Raw genomic sequence first — 12432 nt, 5'->3', positions numbered from 1 at the left:
CTACCCAAAAATAAGGCAAGTAAACTACCTAGGGATTATAAGAGAAATACTTTTCCCTTGTATATGAAGTACAGAGGGCATTGTGTCATTCTGGGAGAACAGCCAGCATTTTGCATTTTCACATTTAATTAACTAAAAACAGTCACAAACAAAAAGCCATAGAACAACTTCAGCATGTATGCTAATTTCAGTAAAAAGCAAGCTACCTGCGGTATTAAAACGTATGTCTGCTCACAGTACCACAATTGCAGGGGAACAACGAGGAACACACAATGACACACACCTACAAACACGAGACCCACCAGGCATTTACATTAGGAATTCTTTACAAGATGCTTCTCTTGAAAGACACGACATTTAACAACACTGAATTAATTCATTGCTGATCACAAAGAACAGGCTAAACAGAGCAAGCTGTCTGGGAAGCAAACTCACTACGATTACCAAAAAAGCAGCACAAGCAGAATTTCAGTTTAGAGAAGGGGTTCACATAAAAGTTCTGTGGCACGCAGGACGTCAACTCTTACCCACAGTAAGTAGCAGGCGGTTTGTAACAAAAAAACCCCACACCACCACCCCATCCCAAATCAGTACAAACCCAGTTTTGCCAGTCTCAAAGTCCTTTTGACAGCAAGGCATTCCAGGGTTTACATGTACGTTCTACATCCTTGGACAGGATGCAATAAAACTAGGTAAGTGGAGTTCTCAGATTCATTTCCCCTAAATCAATTCTTTCTCAAAACTATTCTTTAGAAAACAGGCAGATGCTGAGCAAAGAAATTCTTAATGTAACTTCAGCAACAGCAAATGGGAGAAAATGAGACACCACCACTGTACCCTTGGCAGAGCTGGTGAGATATTTTCAATATTAGGATTCCAGGCACCTGCCACTGTCACCTGTCCCCTACAATGCTTAGTGATGAGATCTTTTTTTCTGCAAAAGCCATTTTAAATTAAAGCAGGCCAGCAGAGAAAAAAACCCACCATCAAGGCATACTGCAATCTAAAACCAAGCATGGACCTTACTGAAGCCCTGCTTCCTCCTGAAGGAGGTTACGGGGCAGAACAGTAACTCGGTAACTCTTATCTGAACCCCCTGTATCGCACGTCTGTCCCCTGCTAGCCACAGGTACCTCATTCTTCTGCATCTCTTGGAAAATGCAGGATTTCCCATGAAACGCCTTGAGGGCATGCAAGGAGGAATGGAAGGGGGAGAGAAACAAGGGAATAAAAAACAAAATAATTTTCCTCTTAGAAGAGATCGAGATCAACTAGGGAGAGAGATTAAGAGAGAGGTCAGTAAATACAGAAAACTCCTACTTACTTCATCAACTCCTTCCACCAGCCTTAAATTCATTAGTTACTCTAATTCACTCCACTATATACCCACAGAAAGCATTTCCTACAACACTTCAATCTGCAGTACTTCCATACCTCTGCCACGTGAGCCAAGTATCAAGTAAATCCTGCCGTTTGAGACTGATCTGTGCACACATTTGAAAGAGGAGGCAAAGACCACTGTGTCTGTGAAACTCTCCTCTCGGATGATGTCTCCTTCCTGAAGTTTTTTAACACATGAAGCAAGCACCACCAGGAAGGGACGGGGGGAACACATTTTTTCATTCTTCAGTACCAAAATGGCCTTAGTGTTCTGTGGGGTCAATGAAATCTTTACTTATTCCTCTAAACCTTGCCAACTATATCTAGCAGAGCTTAGAAGCTCTCAGGAATTCAAGAAGGGACTGTTCCCCATTACTATGATTTATCAGTTCCTTACATTTTTCACTTACTTTTGCATTAATAGTCCCACCTAAAAATTGAAAGAAATAATTTAAAAGCAACTAACTCTGGCACTTGGCTCTCACCATGTATTTTCCATGTATAAATATGTGCAAATAAACTAAATGTATTTTTCTCTCTGGGCTTTTACAGAAACCCACTGATGTCTCCTCTTTCCTCCTAAATAACTTCCTTAAAGCACCATTTAAAGTGAAACTATTTTGGCTGGAAAGCCAAAATGATATGCCTTACAATATGACGTTATTGCACTAGCTAGGGGAAGGTTGGTCAGGAACAGGAAACAGCTCTCTCAGAAGAAGTTGAGTTCATACCAGAACACACTGGAACGAGAACACCAGGTATATACTGGCATTTCATAGGGTCTCACTGTTATAGATTATATATTGAGGGTCTCAATATTATATATAACAGCTTCACAACTTATCTACACGAACAGACATAGGGAAATACTCAGCAACTACCAAGGAGTCCTCAAAGAAAACAGGTCAAAATTGAAGGAACAGCTGAGAGTGTATCTCCCAAAAGAGAAGGTACTAATTCAGACTGTAGACATTCTCTTCTCCCAGGAAAAATAAGCAAACCTGCATGAGTTGCAAAACTGCAGCTTGTAGCTTACCTCTTGGTTGATGATCTGTCTTGACTATGTTCTTGATGTACGCAAAAGTACATTCCTATCTGTAGTTTGCTTGGAATTCTACCACTTCAATCTACCAAAGAGGCTGGTAAAACAATATCCTAAAACCAGACCCTTAAAAAAAGTGACAACTATCTCACTGTTATCTTTTTGCAATAGCATTAGAGACAGTGAAATTTAACTCTTTTGACATTTAACGCCTGTTTCCTGTAGATCATTGGCACGACCACATCAAGGCCAAAATTCACTATTCTGACTGTGATAATAATTGTAAAGTAATGTCACAGTGAGACAACAGATCCTTCATGTAACAACAGCGGGGAGTAGCTTGCAATTGTGAAACCAAGTGAAACCAACTCATTTCAGGCAGAATAGTCAGGCAACTTACAGGAAAGCCTCTTCCACGGAAGAAACACTAAGAACAACAAAATTAATCATCTGATTTTCCGATATGGTTCTCTGTGACTGTGATCTGCATGATGCTAGATCCATCTAAATCGCATTTCCCATCTGCCTACCTCTCGCTTGGATTTCTGTGAGGAACGTTCCAGAATATCGTCACTGGAGAGGTCAGAGTCCTCTGAGAAACTCAGGTGTTGGCGGAGCTGCAAATCTGAGAAGCCGGGAATAAAATGGGGAAGTTAGAGAAGTGGTAACTATTCTTTCTGTAAATATTTCAGAACTCAGTTGATAAGTTGTTTGATTGAGCTTCAAAAATACTTAGTCCCTTTATGCCAGCCTTGGTTGCTTCACCTAGGATTACAGAATGATCAGAGAAACCCTGCTCCACAAAATGATCAATGTTAGTTAGCAGCTTCATTTTAAGAGTGCATCACTTTCTGCAAATGCTGTTAAAAATAATGACTGTGATTCTCCCTTTGTACCATAATTCTGTATCAATGTAATTCTGTATCAATGCTCTTACAACAGAGCACTTGTATGACAGCAGCTGGCACGATTCTGGCTATTTATACAAGGCCAGAGAAACGTAACATGTTTGTTTGCTTCCAATCACATTTATGGCTAACTTATTTACTACATCCCAAATTGCCGTTAAACATCTCCACCTGCACCTCATGGAACGTGAGAGATTTACGTGAGGCCTCAGAATGCCCATTTCACAGATCAGCAGACAGCTGCCAGATCGCTGAAAACACAGGAGTAACTACATCTCTGCAGTCTTCAGCATCCATAGAGAACAGACCACCCGAGGAAAAGATGAGGATCAGATTTAAAATAGAGATGAAATGTCACAAACAACTGATTCCAACTCTACTTTCAAGGATACCTAGCTGAAGGAAAAAATACAGGATGCAGAAGCCCGTATCTGTCATACCTGCAGCTGTTATCAACGGAGAAGCTTTGTGCTTGCCAGAATCCACAGTGGCACTACTTGAGGGAGTACTTGGGCAGGATTTGTCATCGGTCTTTTTCTTCTTGTCTTTCTTATACCCAGAGAAAACAGACTTCCATAATGACCTAGGCTTTGTTGCTTCCTCTGTCCCACCACTAGATTTGTCAGAAAGCCTGCTGTCATTTTTGGATTTCTTCTCCTTTTTGTTCTTACGAGGGGAGAAAAGAGAAGTTCTTTTCTTACTCTTCCCACTGGAGCCTTCTGAAGAGGTGACAGACCCTTCAGGTCCAGCCACATCAGCAGGAGGAGTGGAAAACTTCTCACTAGCAGCATCATGCTTTCGTGTGGAGGCCTCTGCTATTTTCAAGGCCAGATGCTTTGGAGATTCATAAAACAACTCTTTGGTCTTCAAGGGCATAGAAGACGCCTTTCGTGCTCTTGTGGCCCCAGTAGCAGCTGCAGCCATCTCCATGTCTTTCATCTTACACAACTGTTTAGCCATGGCATCACGCAGCGCTTGGCTCTTGACAGACTTCTCCCTGGCTCTCATTCTTTCTTCAGCAAGCTCCTTGGCCTCCACAGAAATTTCAGGCAACGCTCTCTTCTTTTGGTTAACTCCTTCCATTGAGGGTGGACCACCATTTTCTTTCACCAAGGGCAAAAGAAGTGGTTTCTCTGGCCTTGGCCTACTGGTAGGAGGTGTAAAGAACTTCTCATGAAGGCTTGAGTCCTCTGTCCTGTCATCATATGTATCCTCTACATCATCAGCAAATGGAATCTCATCCACACTCTCTGCAAAAGATTTCCGCACATCATCTTTTTTGGCCTGGGTTGACTCTTTGGCAGCAGAGGTTGGCTCACGGCGTGGGGGAGCAGGAGGTGTTGATGCTGGTGTTGGAGGTGACCTGGCTTCAACCTCATTCTGCCAGACAGCTTGATGCCTCTTTCTGCGCAAAGTGGCTGGTTCTTCATCCTGAGGAGGTGGTGGTGGAGGACTTGATGGAGGAGTAAGCATGGTAGAGTCAGAAGTGTTGAAGCTTTGGCTAGCCATAGTTCTCATGTTAGATGAGCTCTCCTGAAGGCCAAGTCCAGAACTGCTGGATACATCTCTCCTTTCTTCACTGGAACTCTTTAGCTCTTTTTCTGATGGAGATTTTGGAGTGAGCAGAGAAATCTGCTCATTTTCTAACTTGGACAGTCCCTGTCTTCTTGGGGCAGGCTGGGGTTTCACAAGCTGGATCCTTTCATCCCCTGAAATATTCTCAGTATTAAAAGTCTTCAGAGGAGTTGTCTCAAGGGCAGATACAGTAAAGCTTGTCTCTGAGCGTCTGTTTCTGTCTACTGGGGTGAGTCCTAAGCTCCTCCGGATTTCAGCACTCTTCATCCAGAACTCCTCTACAAGGTTACTCCGTTTCAGGGCTTCTTCTGCAGTAGTAGGGCTCCCCAGTTTTTCCACCTCGCCATCCTGGCCCCTAAGGACAAGTTTGGCTAAAGGAGTAGACGTTAAGGCTGGGACAGGTTGGAAACATACTGGAGGCTCCACCGGGGATGGAATGGATGTTTCGGCAGAAGGCAAAGGCTGAGAACAGATAGGCATTTGAGCAGATGTTGGGGATGAAGCCAGTGTTGGTCCTGCTGGCTGAGACTCTGCTAGTGACGTAGGTGCAATGGCTTCTGGTGATGCAACTGGCTGGGATAACACCGGAGATGGTGGCACCAAAGGGCTCTTAACTTTCCTGTCTTTGGGAATTTCATCCTTTGGTCCTTCTTCACGAATGAAAGGCTCAGGAAAAAAGCGTCCCTCTGGAGATTTTATTGCACGGAATACTTCTTTTACATCCTACAGAAAATGAAAACATGAAATATTAATAGTCACTGGGCACATTAGAATACTGTTCTAATTTTTTTTGCATTTAACAAAGTTAGCAATAAGGAGACCATCCAAGTACCAACTATGAAAAGAACCCCACACGTGGCATCCCATTCACAGGTCTGGAACATCACTTACAATTTCTCATCAGGTGTGGTTCATTTTTTCTGTCCCCATTGTATAAATCATCCTCTGTATATGATAACAAGGCTAATTTAGTTTTTGGAAGAAAAAACACTAAGCTAAATTCCAGAAACCTGGTTTTATCTTTTCCTGCTCTCTCTTCAAATCTCCAACTCTGTGTACTGTGGTGGTCCCTCACCTCAGAACAATTTGCTGCAAATCTCTCCAGCTCCCATCAATATAGCACTTTCTGGTGGCCAGTGTCTGCTGCAATGTTTTCTTAAAGCAAGGGGTGCTTTCTCTGTTAAGAGTAAATTAGGCTCCAATTCCCTTGCCCCCTAATGGTCTGAGAAGTCTTGTTCTTCACCTGCTACATCCAGACTGCTGTATTACCAAGTAGCACAATTTGTTTTACAATTTAACCCTTTGGCAGTGGACACCTCTTATTGAATGGTGGTATTATTCTTTCCAAATATTATATTATTCCGAATAATATATTCTTTGCACTGGCTTTCTTTTGAAAGTAGACAGTTTGGCTTAACTGACACATGACCATTAGAGCACAAGTCTCTCCATCTGTGTGCTTGTATGATGTATATATTAGACACCCAGGTCTTGAGTACTGCAATTTAGGCACTGTCCTGGTATAAACAATGTCTGCCAGAATCATTAAATGGTCCTGAAAAAAACCACACCCTCAATTTCAACAGAAAGTGAACGTTGTCAGCAACCGCTGTCAGCAAACCAGCCTTATCCCATGACAGGTCCATTGTAAAAGTAGACTAGTTTAGGATAAAATTCTCTAGGATAAAGAGAGTAATCTTTTAGTAATTCCTTAAAAACACACACTTAGGCGGTAAAAATTTGACCTGAACATCATGTACTTCCTGCTCTTACACACAGGTAGCTGGAAACACCACACTATGCTCCAGGGCTGATGACATGACAGTACATCATTGCCACGTCTCACATCCTTAAGCTGAACTATGTTGTTACTCTGGAATAAATAAGCACTGCTTTGGTTACTACTAAGTAATACAAATACAATTTTGAATTGCAACTGTACAGAATCTGCTTTTGGTACAGAAAAAATACCCAAATCAGGATACACAGAAACACCTTACTTATGGCTCCCCTCATGCATTTTATATTTTTATAAATATATATGTGTGTATATATACATCTTGTTAACTGCACATTGAAATTAAAATATCCTATGTAATTCCTTTCTGGGCTTCATGATGGAAACGTGTGACTGACAGAGCCACAGCACTCTGAAGATAGGAAAGAAAAATAGTACATTGTTTTTTAAGTCTAAATGAAGTCAGATTTCAAGAAGATCAATACAAATTATAGAGACAGGAAAGGAGGAAAGCCCATTGCTGTCAGTCCCCTTATCCAACAAACCATTCTATTGAACTACAGGTAATAAGTAGGAAACTTAAAGAGATTCCCTTTCTTACCTCTGCTTGTTTTGCTTTGGGACTGTCAACTGGAGACAGAGGAAGCACACTGTCACTAGGTGACTGGATAGGGATGGATGGCTTGCATGGATCTAGGGAAAGCAAAAATGTTTCCAAAAACATATGAAACCGATAATATTCTATTTTTTTAACATTACACACAGCAAGTAGTAACAAATTTCTCCGCTTCTTACGAATTCTTCATTGGACATCTGGAATCTAATAAAAATTTTTAATATGTCCAAAATGGAAGGACATTTTTAACATAAAAACTTCTACAAGAAAAAGCAGTTAGATGGGTTCTCATGCTTTAGGAAGCTGTAATTAATGGATTCAAAACATTCTTCTAAAAATTTTCATGCAAGCATATACCCTGCCACTGAGAGTAGTTCAAACCCAAAAGAGTGTCTTCTCTTAAATCTAATAAACCTATAGACTCTCTCAAATGCAATTACAATCATTCAAACACTGATGGAAAAGGACATTACCTTCTGTCACACTGCAAGAAGCACCTTCTTCTCTTTCTTCATCTTCCTCATCCTCAGAGACTTGTAGTTCTGGTTCTTCTACGCCAGCTTGATGTAAGCGATACTCTGCTTCTGCATCCGATGGGATGTCATCTGACCACAGAGCGGGCAGGGGAGAAAAACAACACACCTTGGATACAAGTCCATCAGGACATCTGCTTATTTTTAAAAAATCTTTCATAATCCTTTCTTTCTATTCACATAGTGATAATCACTTTGATAACCTGAAAAGCTAAATGTTTCACTGTTTTTGCTGCGTGCTAATTAGAGTAATTTAAGCATTAAAAGATAGACTATTAATAACTAAATTGGTAATTGAAGTCAAACCTTTGCATTTTCCTTGAAATTTTTCAATGTTGTCTGGCAAATGCAGTTCATTTTACACTGTCAAGGGAAAAATTCTGGCATAATATTGTAGGGTTTTCACAAAATTACTTCTATTTCTGTTATTCAGCAGGATTAGTACTGAATATGGACACAAGAGCAAGCCCTCTAGTTAGCAGATGGTGACAGGACATGAGAAATTTGTTCTACAACCCATGGCATGGAGGTTCTTCTCTTTCTTCTTGTCCCTTCACTCCTGCCTCCCTCTTGACTATTTGAAACAAGCTCCTACATCACTTAAGATCAGGCTTAAGTACCCTCATACGAGATATTTTCTGCCAATACAGTTCTATTTAGGTAACAGGTTTAAGTAAGGCTCAGTGGTACCCTACCGTCATCCAGCTCTGCTCCTGTGTCTCCCTCTTCACCTGCCTGCCCTTCAGTGTCTGCAGGCTCCGTGCCCACCTCGTCCTCCACATCATTATCCTCACACGGAGCTAGAATATAGCCAAATATTGAGAAAAAAAGAGAAAAAAAAAAAACTATACAGTGAAAAGGTTCTACATTGAACTGTACCAACGGTTTATAGTTGAGAGATTTATTAATTACTGCCAAAAAAAGAAATCCTGAAATGTGTCACCTGGAAAGACATCTATGGTGAAATGATATCAAGGAATGTCTGCTCTTAGGGAGCCTCCAAGGCATTTGCAGCCAGAGCTTTTCTGAGCAAGAGGCCTTGTGAAAATTGAACAAGAAGGGGACTGGGAGGACATCAAACCAGAATAAAGTTTACTGTTCTTCCCGGAAGATTATTTTTTTTCCTTTATCACATCAGAACAGATACCACCACTTTATAGCATATGTGTACTAGGTGAAAGCTGAAATATCACAATGTACCACAACTGTTCATCTTGAAACTGAAACAGGCTTTTAAGGGTGTATATCAGAGACATCTAGTTCTGGGATTGATCATTATTACATTTGGGAACTGTTTAACTCTGTGCAGATACAGTAGCCTTTGGTAAAAGAGTCTTGATATGCTTTTCAAGTAACTAGGACACAAATTAATTGAGATATTTTTAAGTAAATAAAAAGATATATTCAAAGCTTTCTTTTCTGATACAGATCATAATTTGATTTCCTGAGTCAAAATAAAGAAAAGATTCTCCAATTGATAACTCTGAGAAGGGCATTTAATATTACTACTTGTTACTGGATTTAATTAAAGGAGGAGAGACAAGACCAAATTGTGGGGTCTGAATTTCATTACTAAATGATACATTTTAAAAAAACCTAAACATTTTGACACCTTGTCCCATTCTGTAGCGCTATGGATGATTTGCCTAATTTTTAAGTATTGTCATAAAACATAATTGAAATATAAAAAAAGAATCAAACACTTCCAGATTTTTTTTCCTACAGTAGAGTCAGTCAACTACATTTTCTTAGATTTGTGCGGTGAGTTAGCACGAATTCATGTTCAACAACATGCAGACATTTAACTCTGTCATATATCCTATTGCAAACGTGTACACAGTCAGCGTGTTTTATTATGCACAACGTTTGCTAATTATACACATAGGAGATGGTCATGTAACAACGATAACAGATATATTTGTAACCTTCCTGGTTGCACCTGTACCAGTAAACTAAGCGGTGCAAGTCTCTGGACCTGAATGCATACAGTGTCACACTGTCATCTTTAGGAGGGCTCCTGGCATCATTCCCAAAGTTAATTCCCGTGGTGGGGCTGGATGCTGTTTGCAACAGGCAGCCCGGATGCTGAATGGCAAAAAAGTTTAGCCCTATGGGAGCAAATCACACTGTGCCAGCTTTCTTCAGAGTCAGGGAGTAGCCCCTGATCCCTTCCGTTTACTCGTGACCATGTGGCTTTTGGAACAGTTTCTATACTAACGTTGCCAATTAAGACAATCTCCTTGAAAACAAACCAACCCTCCCTAAAATTGAGGTCTTGCAGCCTCTCCTCTTTCTCTTACACAGCTTTTTGCTTCTTTCAAAACCCACCTCCAGAGGGTGGTTTGCCTTCCTCCTTCAACCTGACTATTTCTCTTTTTCCATACTTTTCCTCTCTGTAGTATTAAGACAGATAAACACTCGGGCGAGTTTATTTTCCGTCATCTACTGTGAAAAGGCAGTCACACTTATGTGTGATAAAGAACTGACCTATTCCCTTACATCAGAGGCTTATAAAATCCAGAACCTTACAGATGCTGAGCGTAGGAGACTGAGTCATCTAGCAAAGGCTGGACTGCCCACAGGGGCATTTACAAATCTGCTGAACAAAACCAAACTGTGTCCCAGTCCGACTGTAGCTTAGGTATGCAGTAGCTTATGTTATTTTGGAAATAATAATGTCACGGGATGATTTTATGATAGCAGTTAATGTGAGTAATCTTAATCAAAAGTTGCAAGAACAAAACTCTGATGTTAGTAAAATCTGATACCACGATGTACATGTGTGTCTTCAGATCCAGAAACCATGAGTGAACATGATGCGCGTAGGGAGCGATGGAGAGGGAGGAGAACATCAACTCTTAAGTAGGTTGGTAGACAAAACTCAACAGAAGATAACAGATGCATGGATAAGTAACAACTTGGTGCAAGGGTGGATCCCATTTTGAGGGACACGGAGAGTTTGCAGGTGGCTGGTTATCTTATACATATACTGTGCATATACGTATACGCAGTTAGGATAAGGAGCAAGAGGCCAAAAGCTGTCACACAATAACTCAGAAGCTACACACTATGGCAGCCAGAAACTGGGACCAGCACGTGGTTCTTCTCAGCTAGCAGCTGTGAGCAGACTGCACCACGTGCAGAACATCTTGTAGACACTGCTGCCTTGCCAAAGCAGCAGCAGAAGCAAAGTTTTATAGGCAAGCTAGATATTCTGATACGCCAAAGCAACTTAGCTGTAGATCAACCACCTAGCCGTGAACTGCTCCTGTCCCACTCATCTAGATACCTTCACTGCTTTACATAAATTTACATCCTTACTCTAATCCCAGAATCTTCACCCTCATCCCTTTTGTAATAGAGCTTAGAGGACCACATAAAAAAAAAAAAAAGCAGGTGAGCTCTGCTATCCTTCAACATTCCTGTGGCTTTCCTAAATAACATGAAACCCCAAGTCAAAGGAGACACAACAGCCATCACTATTCCTACAGTTCCAGGCTTCAACCTTATTCTTCTTTCTTGTCTTCTTCACCAGATAACTCGAGTTTGCAGTCGATACAGAGAACAGCAGTTGTTTTAAGCACTCTCCGTCACTTAATCTTTCGGCTGCAAGAAAGCCCCATGTTCTTTTAGTCAAGGAGCCAGGGCAAGAATAACTGGTCCAGTCTTCCGTTCACAAAGCAAAATCACAGCACTCAACTAGATTTCCTCCTTCTACTTGATTACACCCAAGACAACCTCTCTCTGTTTGGCCTGCCTTCGGAAGGGTTACGACAAATGTCAAGTTCATGCAGGGATGGGCTATCTGAGCAAGGCGTGCATGCACACTCCCCCTTCCTCCCTCCCTCCACCTCCAGTCATGCAGTAGCGACAGGGCTGGAAGTTCCAGGGTTAAAGTACCAGCTCAGCTGCTGAAGGCATGGAGAAGAGAGACGGGCAGGGTTATTGTGCATTGGAATACATAGAACGTCACCAAACTACCTCCAGGGACCGTCTCCAGCCACGCCTGTACCGCCTCATGGCGTACGGAGGGAAGGTCGGATGCTGAATTTAAAAAACAATAAAGTGTAAGAAATCAAAATTAGACCATCAGTAAGCGTCTAAAACAGAAAGAGTGACAAAGGGAAATTTTTCAGTAGCAAATACAGGAATAAAACCTATGAGGTGTTAAACAACTGATACCAGGCTTGGGATTTAAATCAAGATAACATATAAACATCAGGGGGCTAATCTTCCTTTAGGATCTGTAATGTTAGAGGCAATATGGACAGCACAGGGAGAAAAACACCACATCTGAGCAGCGGATTGTTGCGGCTGTGGCTCTGCTTGAAACTCTGCAGAGGGAAACTCATAGATGGAAAGAGATGGGGTGGTCACAACAGGCACCTCAGAACCTGCGCTCCCCGGGCGCAAACACCAGCAGATGAAGAAGAGTGCCCAAAGCAGGATGAGAGTGGCTCCTCTGGGCTGTCACACTATTCCAGGCTTTCAGGTCAAACTGTAACGCTGGAGATGCTCTGATGGGCTCTATAAACACCTTGTATCACAGAATACAAGGAGGGTGAGGGTGGTGGAGCACTGGAACAGGTTGCCCAGGGAGGTGGTTGAGGCCCCTTCCCTGGAGATATTCAAGGAGAGGC

The 12432-nt window shown here is 41.7% G+C and overlaps 1 protein-coding gene across 21 annotated transcripts in view; it reads right to left on the bottom strand.

Moving 5' to 3' along the window:
• MICAL3 (microtubule associated monooxygenase, calponin and LIM domain containing 3) overlaps positions 1-12432 on the bottom strand; it is a 112600-nt gene that overhangs the window by 27034 nt on the left and 73134 nt on the right. For 13 of the 21 annotated variants that reach the window (XM_014937246.1, XM_014937244.1, XM_014937251.1 and 10 more), the window contains 7 exons: positions 11774-11836; positions 8488-8592; positions 7733-7864; positions 7245-7336; positions 3771-5628; positions 2953-3047; positions 1134-1181 (listed from right to left, as the gene is read on the bottom strand). In XM_014937246.1, the coding sequence (XP_014792732.1) occupies positions 1134-1181; positions 2953-3047; positions 3771-5628; positions 7245-7336; positions 7733-7864; positions 8488-8592; positions 11774-11836 (2393 nt within the window). The remainder of the gene's footprint in view (positions 1-1133; positions 1182-2952; positions 3048-3770; positions 5629-7244; positions 7337-7732; positions 7865-8487; positions 8593-11773; positions 11837-12432) is intronic. The other 8 variants (XM_014937249.1, XM_014937248.1, XM_014937254.1 and 5 more) reach the window with 2 other exon arrangements.

The sequence above is a fragment of the Calidris pugnax genome, unplaced genomic scaffold (genome assembly GCF_001431845.1).
Source record: "Calidris pugnax isolate Ruff unplaced genomic scaffold, ASM143184v1 scaffold1, whole genome shotgun sequence".
Taxonomy (NCBI): domain Eukaryota; kingdom Metazoa; phylum Chordata; class Aves; order Charadriiformes; family Scolopacidae; genus Calidris; species Calidris pugnax.
The sequence above is the reverse complement of the archived record's forward strand: the minus strand, read 5'-3'. Positions and strand labels throughout refer to the sequence as shown.